This window comes from Balearica regulorum, chromosome 5, assembly GCF_011004875.1.
Source record: "Balearica regulorum gibbericeps isolate bBalReg1 chromosome 5, bBalReg1.pri, whole genome shotgun sequence".
NCBI lineage: Eukaryota > Metazoa > Chordata > Aves > Gruiformes > Gruidae > Balearica > Balearica regulorum.
The window spans coordinates 5,974,655-5,992,555 of record NC_046188.1 but is presented as its reverse complement, the minus strand read 5'-3'; the positions used below and the strand labels follow the sequence as shown (position 1 = coordinate 5,992,555).

At 36.6% G+C, this 17,901-nt stretch overlaps 1 protein-coding gene across 6 annotated transcripts in view; it reads right to left on the bottom strand.

The window, feature by feature from the left end:
* KIAA0586 (KIAA0586 ortholog) overlaps positions 1-17,847 on the bottom strand; it is a 75,711-nt gene extending 57,864 nt beyond the window's left edge. For 5 of the 6 annotated variants that reach the window (XR_012835526.1, XM_075753299.1, XM_075753300.1 and 2 more), the window contains exons 1-15: positions 17,284-17,847; positions 15,443-15,522; positions 14,304-14,373; positions 13,010-13,076; positions 12,165-12,342; positions 11,546-11,779; positions 10,840-11,008; positions 10,184-10,351; positions 9,113-9,233; positions 8,082-8,226; positions 6,554-6,595; positions 4,874-5,100; positions 3,881-3,953; positions 3,358-3,564; positions 2,716-2,890 (exon numbers count right to left, since the gene is read on the bottom strand). Coding sequence is in view for 5 of the 6 variants with exons in the window: in XM_075753299.1 (XP_075609414.1) it covers positions 2,716-2,890; positions 3,358-3,564; positions 3,881-3,953; positions 4,874-5,100; positions 6,554-6,595; positions 8,082-8,226; positions 9,113-9,233; positions 10,184-10,351; positions 10,840-11,008; positions 11,546-11,779; positions 12,165-12,342; positions 13,010-13,076; positions 14,304-14,373; positions 15,443-15,522; positions 17,284-17,578 (2,251 nt within the window). In the remaining variant the exon portion in view is untranslated. The other variant, XM_075753301.1, reaches the window with a different exon arrangement.
* Positions 17,848-17,901: the final 54 nt, after the last annotated feature.

Genomic DNA, 17,901 nt, shown 5'->3' with positions numbered 1-17,901 from the left:
CAAATAAAAAAAAAAAACAAACCAAGCAACAAGACCAGCAGTTTTCATATACCAAGTTCTTATCTTTTTAAAATAAAGTGAGTTTTGAAAAGTCATTTGTAGATTTTTGTCAGGACTATAACCCACATTTTCCAGGAAGGTTATGAGAATTGCAAATACTTTCTACCAATAACACTTTCTTCATGGATCACAACTGGCTCCAGAGCACTGGTAAGAAAGTGTCGGGAAATGGCATAAAGACTATGCTAAGCTTAACAACAGATTCTTGTACTATTTTGAGGATTTGCCACTGTGGATATACATTACAGTGTAAACCTCCCCCCCTCCCCCAAACCCAAACAGCAGTGCTTGTCTTCAAAGATTTATATCCATTTTATACCATACATTTTAATGGCCTAAAAACATGGTCTCATCAAGTGACTGCCTTCTCACATTAAACTCTTATATTTCATACAGAATATAATTTTTTGACAGTTATAATAAAAACTGGGACACCATTTTTTTAAACATCACAGTTAAGATTGCATCAAGTATATTTTCCCCGCATGGGTAAGTGCAAGAAGCGTAGAGGGAAGCCAACGAATATTTTTCCATTGATGCTCATCCTATTAACTCGATTGTACCCACTATCACTTTAACCGCCTCTTACACTTAACACACTCTTATCTTTTATCTTGTAATTTGCTCACTCTCTCCTGCAGTGAGAAGAAAAAGAAGCCTTTGTTGTTGCAGTTTTTTACCTGCACTCCACTGCAGCTTTCTCCTCTTGAATTTTCCAGTGCCCATCATTTTTATTGGTTTCTTGCCATGTTCTTCACTTCCTTACAATGTGTAAAACAACTTCTAATAAAAGGAACTGGTATCTTGACTAAACTCTTTTCTGCACAGATATGGGGAAGGATGAGGAGTTCCTCCATAGCTTCAATCATAATGAAAACAGCAAAGTGCAACCACTTTGGAAATTTGACTAAATTTCATCCTTCATGACAAGCATTTCTAGTTATTACAAGTAACTGTAGTAATGACATCTAAATCTCCCCATAATCCTACACATGAGGGTTTTTGGCAGATCAATTAAAGATTAATCTTAGTTTCTGTATTAAGAATCAGTAAGTTTTGAAAAGATAAACAGGAAATAAAAAAAGATCAAATTGGAAAATATAGATCTAAAAAACACTATTTCAAACTGTTAATAAGCTGTGAAAGACAACAAAAATTACCAAGAAAATTCCAAGAACATAACAACTGTAAGAAAATTTAGAGCAAAAGGCTACCAAAATAGAGAAAAATAGGAATTTACGTTCTTCTGCAAACCCACTTCAAATACAATCCTACACTTTCTATATCTCCAGCATAAGCACCTAGGCAAGCACTGAACTGGCCTATTCTTAAAACCACTCATTTTTAAAACAGAAACAAGACAAAGACCGTGCCTTTGAACAACACTTGTTTTCCCATAGAAGTTCCACAAGGATGGATTATCAGTGCATGTTTTAATCCTGACTGAAAGTGGCTTTCCATAGCTTTCATAAACATCACAGCAATGCCACATACACACACATTGCTTATTTCGTATAAATATGTTGGTTGGTACTTCTCTTTTTTCCTTCCTTTTTCTTTACTTCTCTTTGAGAGACTACTTTGAAAGAATTGCCACTGCTGACAGGGTGGACTGATTTAAAACTAGAGCGTGTTACAAATTTACTTTACTTCAGAACAGGGAAAATAATCCATTCTGATCAAGATTTGTCTTTGTACCTTATAATTATTTCCTTAAAGAAGGTCATGTTGATTAACATGATTTTCAGTGAATGGATGAATTTCACTAGACCAAACATTACTGTCTACTAACTCAGGCAAGTCTAGGTAAATTTTATCTTATATCGGATATCACACCTTCCCTTTTTAATTATTATTTTACACATTTTTAATAGGTTTAAAAATCAGAATCTTCTGATCATAACACTTTGCCTACAAAACTAATGAATGCAATTCCTTACTAATCAACTAATAACCTTTATCAATCAACTAAGTAATTGTAACAAGTTAGCACAAAAAAAAAGTTAATAGTCCACATTTAACCCTGACCTGACTAACAAAGAAGAGTTACCTGCACTTAGTGAACTGAACCAATGCTTCTGATTAACGTCTTTCAATATTTTCAAGTTAACAGATGTCATCTTCACACCCATCAATTTAAATTTTCATATTTCAATTCATGTATTAGAGGTGGGAAAAGAAATATCTTAATTCCTTAATTTTTCAAATCTCAGTAGACTTCTTAACTCTGAATGAATCAATCATTTGAATGACATGACTGGATAAACCCGACACGAAGAAGACATCTCAGTAACCTTTATCAAAAGCCGAGTTAGATTTTCAACACACTAAGCTTTCAAGTGCTTACTTATGTCATTACTTCCAGCAATTCAGCTCTTTAAGAGCTGGGCAACAATAAATATATATTAACATGTTGACTGAATTTAGAAATAAGTATGAATTTGACAATCTAGAATAAGTGACATATACACTAAGCAAATCTGAAAACCTACTGGTATTTTTTAGTTTTGAAAAGAGCATCTTTTAACCCTTCTGCAGTTGCTTAAGCTTTAAATTGAAAAGCAGGTGAACTATGATTAAAGTTTCATTTATACAAAGAATTTCTAGTAGAAAAACTGGGAAGGAACACCTTGCTCACATCAAAGAATTACTTACCTCTAACACACTCTATCACCTTTGGTCTTTGAAGTTTAGATTTGGGAGAGGGAGAGTTGAATCTCAGATATGGTGCTTTCTTAAGCGTGCTACGATGGCCCTGGTAAATTGGTTTCCCATAAACTTGGCACAGATAGTCTTCATTTGGTACCATTGCATTTCCATTCACAGGTCCCTGACACACACAAAATAAAAATGGCTTGTAATTCTTCATGTGTGAAAATTTGAACATATCAGTAGTGTTGCAAGAGTCAAGAGAAAAAAAAAGTAAGAAGTTCTGCAACAAACAGTATACATTGCAAGCACACGTGAAGATATGGATACAGAATACCTCGAAGAAGCTTATTAACAGCTGAATAAAAGAGCAGGTACTGGGTAAGACAAATTAGTAACACGACAATGAATTCTACGTTGCTGTACACACTCAGCTTAGGCTTCTACAGCACATGAAAACAAGGACAATTCTGACAACAGAGCTATCGCTTTCATTTAAAATTACAGTTGCACATACAATTTTTTATGTGAATACTGCAATCTACAGCATAGCAGTCGTTACCAAAAAAGAAACCAACTACTTGGGAACCCACATCTGCCCTTTTTTTCTTTCCTCTGCAAACTTTCAGAAGAAAAGTAAGTTCTAACCCTCCGTTTGCTTGTGTTATCTTCTGCTGGCTTCTGCAGTGGCTTAGCTGCAGAAAAAGGCTTATTTGTTGAGCATCCTTGGATTTTTTGACTTTTAGCTTTAATTTCTTTATTGGTCTTCATAGCCTTGATGTTTTGGGCTCTCTTGATCCATGGGACCTTTTGATCATATTTCATTTGTTCTGAATCATGTCTTGCCATTTCAGCCTAAAGATAAAACATAAACATAATAAAAGGAGATTTTATCTTCAAGGCTATCAGAAGAACCTGTGGATAACTTTGAAGTTCTGAGAAATGGCCTGTTTTTCATGTTAGCCAGCAACTGTGACCAGTGATTTTCATTACACAACTGAAGTTTGAAAAAAGAGGTATTTTATTATAGCATACTACATGCTAGTAATAATCAGCAGTTTTCTCATGTTTTCAAGTTGTGAGTGAATCATGTTTAACTATTGACATGAAAGATCTATGTAAGGTGGAAAAATATAACGCAAAAACCTGAACTCATTTCTTCCAGCCATACCTGGATTTCTATACTGATTGCCTTAATCCACTCATCCACAGTCCTCCTGATACGAATCTCTTCCAACAGATCTCTGAAATAGAAGAAAGAACTATTTTAGGTCACTGCTTCTTAAATTGCAGAGATTTGTTCCTGGGAAAGTAGTGACCTATAAACACTAGAAAAAGAGAAACACAGATCACAGAGACAGTAAGATTACGTACCTCTACAGTCTCCAAGAGGGACGAAGCATACCCTATCCGAGTTTCCCAAACCTAAATCTGTTCTTACACTGCCGCCTACAAACCCCACGCTCCGTCGGTATGTACTAACAGTATTACAAACATCTACGAATAAGTGGCAGCCAAGTGTCAGTTCCTATTTTGATCAAAAACTGAAAAAACAAGGCAACAAAAATATTCCAACTCAAAAGACAAAAAGCAGATGACAAAAATTACTACTTCCTCTAGAAGATAAGGTTAGCAAGTATCATGCCTGAAAAAAGTCATGAACAGTTTAAGTTGTATTTTAATAGGAAAACTTTCATTATAATTCCAGCAGGAGTATTTAACACAACTAACGAAGCAGAAGTTCAAAAGCCAAAGATCTGCCATAGGATGACTAAATCTGTAAAATTTACAGGCTTATGAAGACTCTTCTGAATGATGAAATTACTCTTTAATTTTCCTATTAATGCAAGTTTGTCTATAAAAATCTAAAGTCCCCCTTGTCATGACAGCACAGCAGTTCATCCAGATGATACAGTCTCAGAATTCAGATTTACCAAGAAGTAACAGGTACTTGTCAAAAAATTCAATTCACAGCAGGAAGGTCAAAAAACATTTGAAGTTCAAGAGAATCATCTAATGATTGCTAAGAAGAGTCAGTAACACTTCTTGCAGGGAAGTGCACTAGTTCTTCAATGCATGGAATTAAAAAAATGGAGACAGAGGTGATAAAAGGTGAGCACATACAATAAGTAGTCACACAAAGTATTGAATTATAGGGTCTAACCTGTTTGTAGTCAAGGCGTTAATAAAAGTATACATGGCATCTCCATCTTTGGCGTGAATAACAGCTTCCAAATTTTCTTCAAGAACTTTTTTATTGTTTTGAACTCCTCGCAAAATCCTTTCAGCATCCCTCAGTATAGATTTCGGCACTTTAACATTTTGAAGGATGGATGGTTTATTGAGCTGATGATCTATTCGAAGATCAGGTGCAACAGTAGAGTTTTTTGACTAAAATTGAAACAGAACCGTTAGCTTTTAATTAGAGATTGTAATTTCAATTTTCTACACACTGATCAGAATTCCTATTAATCTATTATCAAATCAAGGCCCAGCATATGAAATATCATCCATGTGTACCATCATCAACTTCAATTACTCAAGAACATTCAGTATGCTGCAAATATATTTAAAAGACAAGCAAATGGAAAGACATCCAAAGATCTCAAATGCTAAATGATGTAATGTATGAGAAGCAATGCTAATGAAGCAAATAAGTGTGTGAAAAGATGGCAATTAGATACACGAAGTAGGTATCCCATGCAAATCTTTCCATGTGACAATATTTAAGCATAATTAAATGCGCAATAAAAAACAAAGTCCCCTAAATATGTGCACTCATTTGGCATCAATCTGTCCCAAGAAACACCAAGCAGTATACTTAAGTTTTAACAACAATAAAATAAATCCTTCAACAGCACCATGATCCTCTCCCCCTTCCACTGATTTTTACTCTTCATAAGAAACAATGAAACAACTATTAGCCTTTTACTTTGCCAAACCCTTTTACAAAGATAAAAATCGAGCATATATTAGCTGCTAAATACAAAAGGAAGGGACACAAGTACACAGCACACAGAGCCATACAGCTATAGTTCTCACATTCATTCTCACATTCCTGATGAAACCCAGAGGTCCCCAAGTAGAGTGCTTCATTTTCCAGAAAGAAAACAAAAAAAAAATTAAAAAGTGATAGAGGTACATAAAGAAAAAGAAACCCCAAACCAAAACCAAAATACCCAAACTTGAGTAGGTTCTGAAATCATCAACTGAATGAATAGAAAAAAATCTCACAGATCACAAATCAGTTTTGGCTTTAAGGCTACTCTTTTATCAAATCAGAATTAAACAAGTTTATGTTCTAACAGGTGTACTGCCAAAGCACAATGGACATAACAAAATAGAACTCAACACACTGATCCCATGATTTTGGTTTTGCCTGGTGAGAAAAGGATAATATACCAATTTTTTTACCAATTTTATATAGGTTTTCATTTTAAAATTAACCTTATGATGAATACTAGCTCAATAAGACAGGTGAAATTTGTGAGAAAATGTAATAAATACAGACACATGGTCAACCGTAAAATTATTTAGATCTGAAAATTAGACCCAGATCATGAAATGGTAATTATATTAGCAGTCCACACTGTCCACTTGAGGCAGCAGCTTTCTGCCTGACATCTGTATTATTCACTCAAGGTAGTTTGCTAAGATCGAATAAGACAAGTCAAAGAACAAGTTAAATCTTACTTTGAATAATGTAATCTGTACATGACAGCAACTTTTTAATTACAGGTATGCAATAGTTACTTAGTGTTATATCTCACTACAAGAATATTCAAAACTGTTTCAGCATTACAGTATTAAAAAAAAATTAAAACCATAAAAATTCAAGGCATACCTTAATAAGATCATTCATGTCTGATTTCCATGAATTTCCTTCCTAAAAAGACAGAAGAAGAGCTGTTGAAACTTATCTAAAGACAGTTCCGCTAAGGTAAACTCTAAAGTAAATATTTGATCAGTTTAAATGGGCATAATGAATGCCTCATGAACTACTAAATCTCACTGCATACTTCTTTTGGATTAGAGCACCACCTTCTGTTCCGTCTCAACCTATCTCGGTTAATTCAGGCTTTTCATTTGCTTGTATGACAAAGCTAGCGGTCATTTATCCCAAACATTTATTTTCTCATTCTACAAATCTCTCAAGCAATGATGAGAAGTCAACAGCTAAGTATCTAATTGACTCAACTCCACATTTGCTGAAGTCATCATCTCTGTCTTCCTATTGACCTTTTTCATAAGAAAGAAGAGATCTGAAACCATCTGTCAACTGTGTCTTTCTCACCTCCCTTCTTCCATCTTGTCCTGTTCTGTTGCCTATAAGGTATGTTACTCGATTATGTTTTTAGCAGTAGTGGTAAGCAAATATTTGCAACATAAGCCAGGCACGTGGCATCTGTTCTCTTACTAGTATGAACAGTTAAACATGCAAACCACTAATATCTTACAAAATCTATGAAACAATGCATCAGCTATACTATGACCAATGAAGCTATGTTTTCTAGAGATACAGGAAGAAATAACTGGCACATAAGACACAGTATTTTTAGGGAAATATGCAAGCTGAAACCTTCAACCACAGAAACAAACCAATAGAATCAAAGCTATCATGTTCCAAGCCAATTCACAAACTTGTGGATATTCAAAGTCTTTCTTCTTTCCCACTACTTCTATTTACAAGAACAGACAACCACAGCAGACACGCTAAATGATCAGGTATACCTTGCTTCCACATGGAACCAGGTTAACAAACAGATAAAAGCCTTCATTTTCAAAAGCCAGACATAAGTTACATGTGGCCAGTACAGAACCATTCTAGCACCAAAGGTACAAAATCATTAGCATGAGAAACAATACAATTATGTATACCAGGTAATTCTTTGGAAACAGCACTCTTTACAATAAGAAATGGCAAAATGAGAAAGGAAGTAGCTTAAGTTATCCCTGAAGTTGACTGCAGATAAATAGAACATTGTTCTTTCCCAAATCAGAACGTTACACACCTCTTTAGCTCTAGTATCACAGGAAGAGGGCAAGAAGAAAAGAGACATTGAAAATATCTGAAACCTTAAAGAAAATAAATAAAATACCTTAAAAAAAGATAATCTGTTTTATATTTACAATGGCAGTAAGAGCCTCTCCAGTCTAGTCCACTGTATACTCATTGAGACATTACTCAGGTTCAAAGACCTTCTACATACAAAGACTGTAATATTTCAAGGCATTGAAAACAAATGTCAGTCTTTTCACAGAGGCAGAAGCAAGGACAACATTTTTACTGATATTGGGCCTCTTAAGTTTTTCCCCACACCTTTTATTCCCCTTATTCAAAGTCTTGGTCATTCTGATAACATGGACTTTACCTGTAGCACATCATGCATTTCTTTTCTCAACTGGCCAAGATCTTGAAGTAAATCATTTGCTTTTTTCACCGTTTTCTCAATTGAATTGCAATTTTGGAAGCAGCTTTCAACAGCAGGGAATGAGTCTGTACACAAAGCAGCATGCCTGATGGGAGAAACACTCTTGATAAAAAGTCTTATGGCTCCTCATGTGGCCCAAGAAAGTATCCAACTTTGATTATGAATTTAAAGTGCAAGAATAACAAACTTTAATATGAAACGGAATTTGCTTTTTCACCTCAGGTTATAGACAGGTTACTGGGTTATCTCTGTTTACCACTTAACACCTTGAGCTGTATCCTTGTATTTTAAACAGTGACACTACATCTAAAATTCAGATCTAATAGAGAACATTTAAACTTTGGATACCTATCCATTTGAAGCAATTAATATTTTGGTCCATACTATCATAAGTAAGACAGTATATATGTAGCTGTTTCTCCTTGTATTAATGAAATTATGACATCAAATTATGGGGGGAAAATATGTTTCAGACTGGATAGCTAAGAACATTTCCTAACCCACTCTAAAGCTTAGAAATTGTTAGGCGGACAATGCAACTTCCCAACACAGCGTTTCCATACAGCTCCCATAAGCAGGCAGCTTGGAATCTCACTGACAAGGGCAATTCCACTTTAACACAACATATGTATAGTTGACTTTGACACTACTGACACTATTCCACAAGCTGTTGCAATAGGAGAAATACACCCAGAAGGCAGAAAAGCACTCCAAGTGACACCCACTGGCTGCTGAGAAAAGTGTTATAAACCATCCTTAGCAACGAGCTTTCATCTACCTTCAATACAACAGAAATGCAAAAGCAGCACAGAGATACCAGCACTCCAGGGTTTTACATCAAGTACAGCTTTGTCAGAGTCAAGGGGCATGCCAGTGACTCTATTACACCATCAATATCTAATACACCTTTCTCAATTTCATTAAAACAAACAAAAAATCTTCCTCAATTTTGGATTGTTACGTCTATTTACCTGTCTCTTTCAGAACGCCAGCTCATTTTATTACTACTTAATGCTGTCTCCTTGGAAGACTCAATCTGCCTCGGTGGCATTTCTTGAGAATTCAGAATATGCTCAAGAAGTCTTCCTTCACCTAAGACAGAACAAAGAAAGTTAAGTTTGTTCAATATATTTACTACTTTCTTTTCCTTTCCAAATATTTCACCATTATGTGATACTCACTGAGGATAGTAAAAATAATTTTTAAATTTTAAAACATAGGTAAGACAAGTCACATAAAACCACTCACGCTACGTTGCTATGACTGCTTTACATTAGCAAAGTCAGAAAACAGATGAATGAAACTGTGACATCAATTAACTGAGTCACAAAGAAACATTCTGTTCATACTGTCACAGATCTGTTCTTCCTTTGTTTCATTTATTTCTGGACCCAGGGAACAACAGGAATATGTGACAGTGTTGTGAAAAACAGAAAGAAGCAGCAGTCTGAGAAGGATCTGATGAAGACACCAACAGGCATTTTGTCCATGATAGTGTAAAACGGCTGGATCTTTTAAATGTTCTTCCTCAAACTTAGATCCTCAAGCAATTCTAAACACAACCAGCTAAAAAAAAGATGTTTTATTTTTTGATGGTATCTTCAAAACTGAGTTTCATGTCACTAAACTGATCAAAAGCAGTAAAATCTCTTCCTTTGCTTTACACGTTATTTTCATTGCGATGGCCTAGAGATCCTATGAATGTATGGTTTTGAGGATAAAAAATTCAATTCAAACAATGATAATGACTAAGTTATTGGGCAGACCTCAAGTTTCTCATTATTCTGTATAATCTTCCTTAAACCTAACAATGAAAGGTCACTCAATTTTTTTATCCGTACTGTCATTAAGTCTTTAGTTAGTTAAGAGTAAGTGACTTATCCACAAAATTAACCCTTCCCAAACATACTTTCAAATATTCTGAATATATGTATTTAAGCACCAGCAACCCGACAGCTCAGAATAAGCGAAGACCACTCAAAGTAACCCCCAGGCCATACCATCCATGCCAGTGGAGGGCAGGAGTGTCTTAGTCACAATACCTTCACTTGTGAATTTGGGAATATTTTCCTTTTCTGTTACAGGGTTTTCTTTCTTTGAGATTTTCATATTTTTTGATACAGGTTCTGGAGCGTATCTCCGAGGAACGGGTGTCTTTAGAGGAGATACTTGTGTATGAACGCCAGAACTTTGAAATTGGCTTGGATGTGCTTTAGGGAAAAAAAAAAAAAGTAATTTAACATGTTAACAATTTTCTTCAAAGCTAAACAAATCTAGGAAAAAAAAAAATCACAAAAATTCAAAACATTACAGAACTAGTTTCAGAAGTAAACGGGAAGAAAGTTTCGTACTTACAAGTGCTATTATAAAGGGATCAAAAAACCCTCAACAATAGTGTGAGCTAGTTCATTACAAGCTCCCACACAGATTACTTCTAAGTAAGATTATTTTAGGTTAAGTCTAGGCCTCCATTGGTGCAGACTAAGCAGTTAGTAAACATCAAACTCTCACTTTAATTTAAACTGGTACATTTTCAGATGAAGTGGTATATGTTATATAGTATGTTAGGCAATAAAATCAATTATACAGAAGAAATGTTTACTACTCATTACTGATGTGATGTACAATCCAATATTAATAGAAACAAAATTAACGCAAAACTAACACTAGAAGTAAGATATTAAGAATTTATATTCACCTTCGGCAACTGGACCACCGGTAGGAAATAAACCCCTCTGACATGAAGATACCTCGTTAGTAAGCAATCGCTGGTCTGGCTTCCCAGCTTGTTTTGTCATGAGTCTGGAGGAAGATACGTGCATTTGCTGTAAGCCACCTACGTTGACTGCAGAGCTAATGAGATGAGACTAAGAGACAAAATTACAAAGTATATCTGATATATACGTTACTTTCCCAAGTAAAACTCTAAACGTGAATACTTGCCATGTAATCACTTTAATTGGATTTTGACATGCTATTTGAGAAAACTAATTTATGACAACCTTGGAACACAGACGTGCTTGGACATTGTTCTGCCTTTCAAAAAAGCACGGAGAAGTCTCCAAAGAAACAAGTTATAACTGTTCTTAGATGTTTAGTCTGACTGGCTACTTATTAAATGAAAGTTTCTTCAATTAACAAAGGTCCAAGCAATTCCTTAGTGAGAATGAGAACATTTCACAATTTTTGTATTTACCTTCCACAGACCCAAAAATGGTGGGGCAGGGGAAGCAGTATTTACGACAGAACCAGAAATAAAACTTTTCCCCAAAAGCTCTAAGATCATGTGTTGGCCACTGGAATTTTCTTTCTAACACTAAAATATAATCCAAATTACTGTAACATTAACAGTGATATACAGAAGAGATTATTAAGCTAAAGCTTCTGCATTGTTATTTAGATACCTGAATATGCATTTGTTGCTCCTGTAACTTTTCCAAATGCTGAATCCGTTGCACCATGAAAGCATTCATTTGTTTTTCAAGCTCATTGACTCTTTCATGACAGTGGGGTCTCTCATGTTGAGTTTTCATAATTGTTTGCTGCTCAGCAATACGCTGCAGTTGTCTGTCTGTCTCCTGTAGTTTATGAAGTAATGCTGAAACTGAGTTAACTTTTGCTTCCAAATCATTTTGAACCTGCAAGGGGGGGGGGGGGGAAGGAAGGGAAAAAAATATTAATGCAAAAGAGGTGCAAGCATGTAAGAACAAAATATCCTTCCCATCATCATGGAATGATTTGCTTCCAAAAAGACACAAACAAAATACAAGTTAGCCCTAATGTTTGGTGGTTTAGCAGTACTATGAAATTCTTCTAAAAGCTAAATCAAATGGTCTCTGTCCATTTGCCCATTTAGCCAAATCCAAATTAGTTGTCTCTGGTATATTGGTCAGTGAGTCTGAGATCACTAACACACAGAAAACAGTGAGCAGACACACTCAGTCTCTCTGGCTCTATTACCAACAATTTCAACATCTGCTATTTTAAGCAGAAAAAGAACTAACATTACCACAAGCTACTTACTTTAAGAAGTGGAGCTGTAGTAGCAATGGCAGCAGCAGTTGCTGCTGCAATGGTTGTTGCAGAATCTACTTCCCTGTGTGCTGACCTGGTGTCTTGACCAACACTTTCCTTTTTTTCTGTGGAGGCATTTCCTAAGAGCTGTACCTTTACTTCCTTAAATACAGGAGTACTTTGAGTTCTATAAAAATAAACAAGTGCACGTAAATAGCATTGTAGTCTCAAAATCCCCTCCAAGCAAATCATTTCCCGCATGTAGCATTGGTATCACTACTTATATAAACATTTCTCCTTCAAGCTCCTGACACCCAAGAAATAATTTTGTTCTCATCTTTTAGCATGACATGAGAAATTTCTCAGGGTTATGTTACAGATTCTAATATAAAAGGCATTTCCATGCAGTGACTGCAACCACACAAAGAATATGCTTACAGGTTGTATTTTGCAAAGTTCAACATACTAGTACCAAAGTCCAACTAAATTTCTGATCTTCAAGATTTCTAGCCAATGGATAAACAGCATGTGTCCTTATCAGTCTTTAAAACTATTAAATGTTTTTGGTACTAAATGAATTATCTGTCAGAGTAGATCTTGCCTGACTCTTATATCATGAAATAATTAAATAGTCTACAAGCATTACCAAAACTATGCAAAACAAACACGGTATTCCATTGAGCTCTGAATAATAAACTGAAAACACCTCCACGGACAGAAAAAGAATACTAACAGAGAACAATAAAGAAACTTTTTCCTTACCAGCTATGCATTTTGGCAGAAACTGAAATAGTATAGTAGTATACCTGTACAGAAACAGAACAGCTGAGACGCTAACAACAACATGTACTTACTTTTGCTTTAATACTGCTCTCAAAGCCTCTTTCTGGCCAGGAGTATATTGAGAAATAAAAACATCATCTGTGGGGAAGGATATAAAATATAATCGTTGGGTTAACTGACACAAAAGATCTGTTTTAGAGACAAAGCATTACTTCAACAACATGTACAATTTTGCTGCGAAGAATCTGTTGCCTGCACAAACCACACAAACTATTCCAATAACAAATTGTTTCCCTTCACTAAGCAGACTTAAATCATACTGAGAGTAAGGGTAGGCTTCATTTAACACAATTTTATCTAGTATTATATGTTGGTATCAATAAAATCTATTTTGGTGTGCTCTGAAAATGACAATACCTTACCTTCATAAAATTTGGACAAAAATGCCATATAAATAGTAACTTGAGCTCAGACAACCTATTTGATAAACCCCTGCAAATTCTAACTCCAAATAAATTTAATTAAAAAAAAAATCAGAACTGTGATATGAATATTTTCCCACCGTCATCATAAATTACAACAAATTTTCTTAATAGCTTTAAATTATGCTAAAAGAGTTACAGTCTCTCCTTCACCCACTGTTTGCTGGGCAGAGATAACAACCCCAGATGTGGCAGGATTGGTGTTTCACTGCTGCTAATTACACACACACTGATAAGCCAGCTAGCTGCTGCCTCTGTGAGCATAGAAGAGGAAACTAAAGGATTGCTTTTTGGCCTTAAAGGGGTTATTGATTTGTGTTTCCTTTCTCTACAAAGCCACAGATATCCGAGAAACCTGAAGAAGTGTTCTGAAATCAGATTGAAACTGACTGGCAGATTCAGAAGTTACATGAAAATGCATTGACAATATGATTTCTTAGATTCTTAAGGTTAAAAATATACTTTTTACAGTGTAGGTTGCTTGCAGAAAAATATGCATTTGTAGTACAAGTACATACAACCGGAAAATGCATCCAACAAGACCCACCCCACCCCCCCAAAAAAATTTCTCTATTCAGAGACATGACTGGTTTGATTATCAAAAAGAATTTCAACATTCTGGTGCACTGGCAGAAGTCCCTCTCAGTCAATCACAAGAGCTACATAGACTAGTGTAATGCGAGCAAGACTGAAGTAAAATTTGCAAAGTTTAAGAACATAAATCACAATTATCATCTTTTTATCAAAGAAATCTTTAAATATTTTCACTGAAAAATTTCTAAATTTAAGAAAAATACCAAAGATAAAATTAAAGCTCTCTTTTCCTCTAATTATCAGTTTTCTTACAAAAAAGGGGCTGTAGCAGTACACTAATGCATATTACCTTCAGGTTTTCTGCTGTCTTCCATTAGCAGTGAAGGATCTTGTTGTACTGCAGGTTCTCTAGGATAATCCTTCAGAACAAGAAGAGCACAAAAGCATACATTAAAGCCTCTGGTATCAGTAGCCAAAATTTGAGAAGCAGATGGAATTGCTGAATACACAAATGTAAGCATCTCCACACACTAACACAAGCTATTGGAAAAAACATGTTAAGACCTTATCGCAGAATCATCTGGACTTTGTAGTCAAGAACTCACATGACATTTTAGGGACAAAAAAACCCTAGAAACACAATTCAAATTAAAAGTAAGTATTCAAAGTGCTGATTAAGTGCATTCTCCTCATTTATGGCCAAAGAAGTAGTAGTGAAACTACATGTGTTTAAGTTTATACAAGTTGCTAATCTCAAACAATTCAGGATTACCCATACACACAGAATTAAGCACATGTAACACTGTAGGACTGAAGGGACAGAGCTGAATGTTGTTTTAGTGCAACCCGTGTATAACCAAAGTCTGTGAGGAGTCATAAAGGCCAGTTAGGAAGGTAAAAATCTCCTGCTTAACCTTATTTGATGGTGGCGTAGTCCACCATCCTTTGAGACCTCTGTTCAGCTCACTAGGTTTACTTTGAGCCACGCAGAGACCTTGCTGCAATCCTTTCACGGCATAGATCAATGCTATCCTCATGCATGCTCATCACAGTATGGATGCCCTGGAAACAAGTCTCCACTGTATGTCAGGTACAACAAACAAATCAAAAGGAAATAAGCCTTTTAATTGTAAGTATCAAAGAGTTCCATAGAAACTGATGTCCATTTCAGTATCTACAATACAAAGGAAAAAAACATCCAGGTTTTTCTAACAAATATTGTGCCATGTGTAACTGCATTTTCAAAGGAAGGGTTACACTAAAATTTAGAAACACACCTTGGTGTTAACTATGCAACAGGTAGCAGTAGAGTAAACAAAACGCCTCCAAATACTTCAGCATTAATATCACATTAGCAGCTCAAAGAAGCAAGCAGCTGCACAGTTATTGTGCAGAAGCTGAGCCAATGATTTGCTATGTTTTACAGAAGCTACAGCTTTTTGAGAAAAGGGCTCTGGGATTGCAGGAAGCAGCAGTAACTTTTCTTACCACTTTTGATAAAAACATGGACTCTGTAGAATTTTCTACTGAAAGCAGATGTTCTGGATGTCCTTTAGTACTCTGGACTCCTAAAATAAAAGCAGTTTTAATGTGGTCATAATGATTTTTTATGAATTTTCAGTATACTTAGACTAACCCAAATCTCAATCTTTCCTCTGCCTGTATCTTTGAATACCTAAATACAATGACTTTCATAACTCAAATGACCAAAGCCATCAAATTGAAGCTTACAAAAGTTAATGAATTCTGTGAGCCTGGATTATAGCCTTGTTTTACAATACATGAAAAAGTCTGAAAAAACCAGAGCATCTAAAAAATTGACAATGTCTAGCTCAAATTCAAGGCCAAAAATCATAGGAATATACAAAGTTATTGTTCAGAGACAACTGTAATTATACGATAACATATCTTACAGAAGGACATTGAGTACAGTACACATTAGTTACGTCAGAGACTAGTCCGTCTTCCTAGCACTACAAAATTAACATTTTTTGAAGCTGTTTGAACCTTGACCCCAAAAAGACTAAAATCCCCTCCCCAAACTTCAAAAACTGTAATTGATATACATTTTAAAGAAACAAAAGCAATATTCTAAGTAGCAGAGATTGTGTCAGTTTTGAATTTGAAGAGTACGTCGTACATTGCTACAGTCTCATTCTATTAAAAAAGACTTAAAGTTATTTACCCAATACTACTACAAAGAGGTTTTTTTTAAAAAGGATACAATTGTTTGGTTTTTTAATTTTGTTTACTCATCTATGTAAGCTTCATTGGTACAGGCAGCGGACTGGTATATGTTGTTTGTGTCAAGCAGGTGGGGTTTAGGAGGGGTAGGGTCAGTTTGTTTGTTTTCCAAGACTACAAGGGAAGAAAAATGATTTTAACAAGTAAAATTTAAAGTTATGGCAAGTAGCAGGGGAACTTGTTTTTTCTTAAGAGCTTTTTTGAATAGTTTTTAACTGACCAGCTCTAAAATTCATATTGTTCAATAAAACCTGCAAAAACTCCGCAAATAAAAAAGACTAGAGCTGAATGACTTTGTCAGAATGCCTACTTCCAACATTTAATATTTCTTACCTTTCAAGTGTCCAATAAACACTTCTTTAAAAAGGCAAGCTTGTACAGCTATTGCATGAACATCAACTAGCTCAAGCTCCCCAGAAAAAATCATCTTTAGAGAAGCAGAGAAAGAAGAGAAGTGTTTAAAAGGCTTTTGACCTCCCTTCCAGTATAAAACCACAAAATAATCCACACAATTCCATGAAAACACAAAGAAGGCCCAAATATTGGGGCTACTCAGAGCTGTCTGTTGGCAGGAGCAATATTCTGTTAGGCACAGATCTGCTTGCTGACTATACTGAGGGCATACAATTGAAGAGATAAAATGGGGTCTAAAAAGATGAGCTACAAACTGCATTAAAAGCTGTGACAGACTGGAAAGGCATCAATCTTGTTAACTTTCTTCTTTAGGTCCCTGCACACGTACACTGTTTTATCCTCTGCCGCTGCCTGAAACCTTCCTGCCTAGTATATTTGTGAAATGTCATGGTGACAGTCATATTTTTTTCTGATAAAAATGATAATTGCCTAATTTAATCTGGAGTCAAGACTGGAGTAGTGTTAACGGAGCTCTGCCTGACCACCCTGCACAAGTGGCCAAATAAAGTCTGGGAAAACAAAAAAACAAACATACAACTTTGGAAAGAGTGCCGACATTCCCAGTAGCGGAATACAAAAATTCCTTCGTTATAGAACTATGACACGACTGAAAACGCCACACACCAATTTTACCTCAAACCTAAGCCGAAGGCTCACGGTACATCACGCACCTGGGGCCGCGCTGCGGGGGGTGCCGTGGGTTACCCCCCCGCACGGAGCCCTGTTTGCCAACAAGGCTGGAGGAACGCGGGGTGTTCCGTCTCCGGCCACAGCCGCCTGGCAGGGAGAAACCACCTCACGAAGCTTCTTGACAGCGATCGTCACTTTCTTCATACGGACACCAGCTCCTGTCACGGCGTCGATGGGCTTCTTCCTGTGGACACCGGTGGAGTGAATTAGCACGTCGCCCGCCGTGAGACTGGCCAGGGAGTCCTGGCTGAGGCTGGAGGTGCTTTCCGTCTCCATGAGGATCTAATCACGCAGCTCTGGAAGGGAGTCCAACGGCAGCAGCCGGACAAAGAGGCTGTCCCTGCAGGCCGGGCGCTACGGCGGCAACCGCAGCTGCCTCGCCGCCTACCCCCGCGCAGGGAAAGCAGCCTGAAAGCTCCGGGGAACGGTTCCCCCCGCGTCCCGGGCACACCTGCCCGCCCCGGCGGCCTGACAGACGGAGAACCCCGCCGCGACCCGCTCCGCGACCCGCCGCCGGCACCGGAAGTGCCCGCTGCCATGGCAACGGTGCCCGCCTGCGCCCCCTCACGCCTGTGCGCGGTCCGCTCCTCAATAGTGTC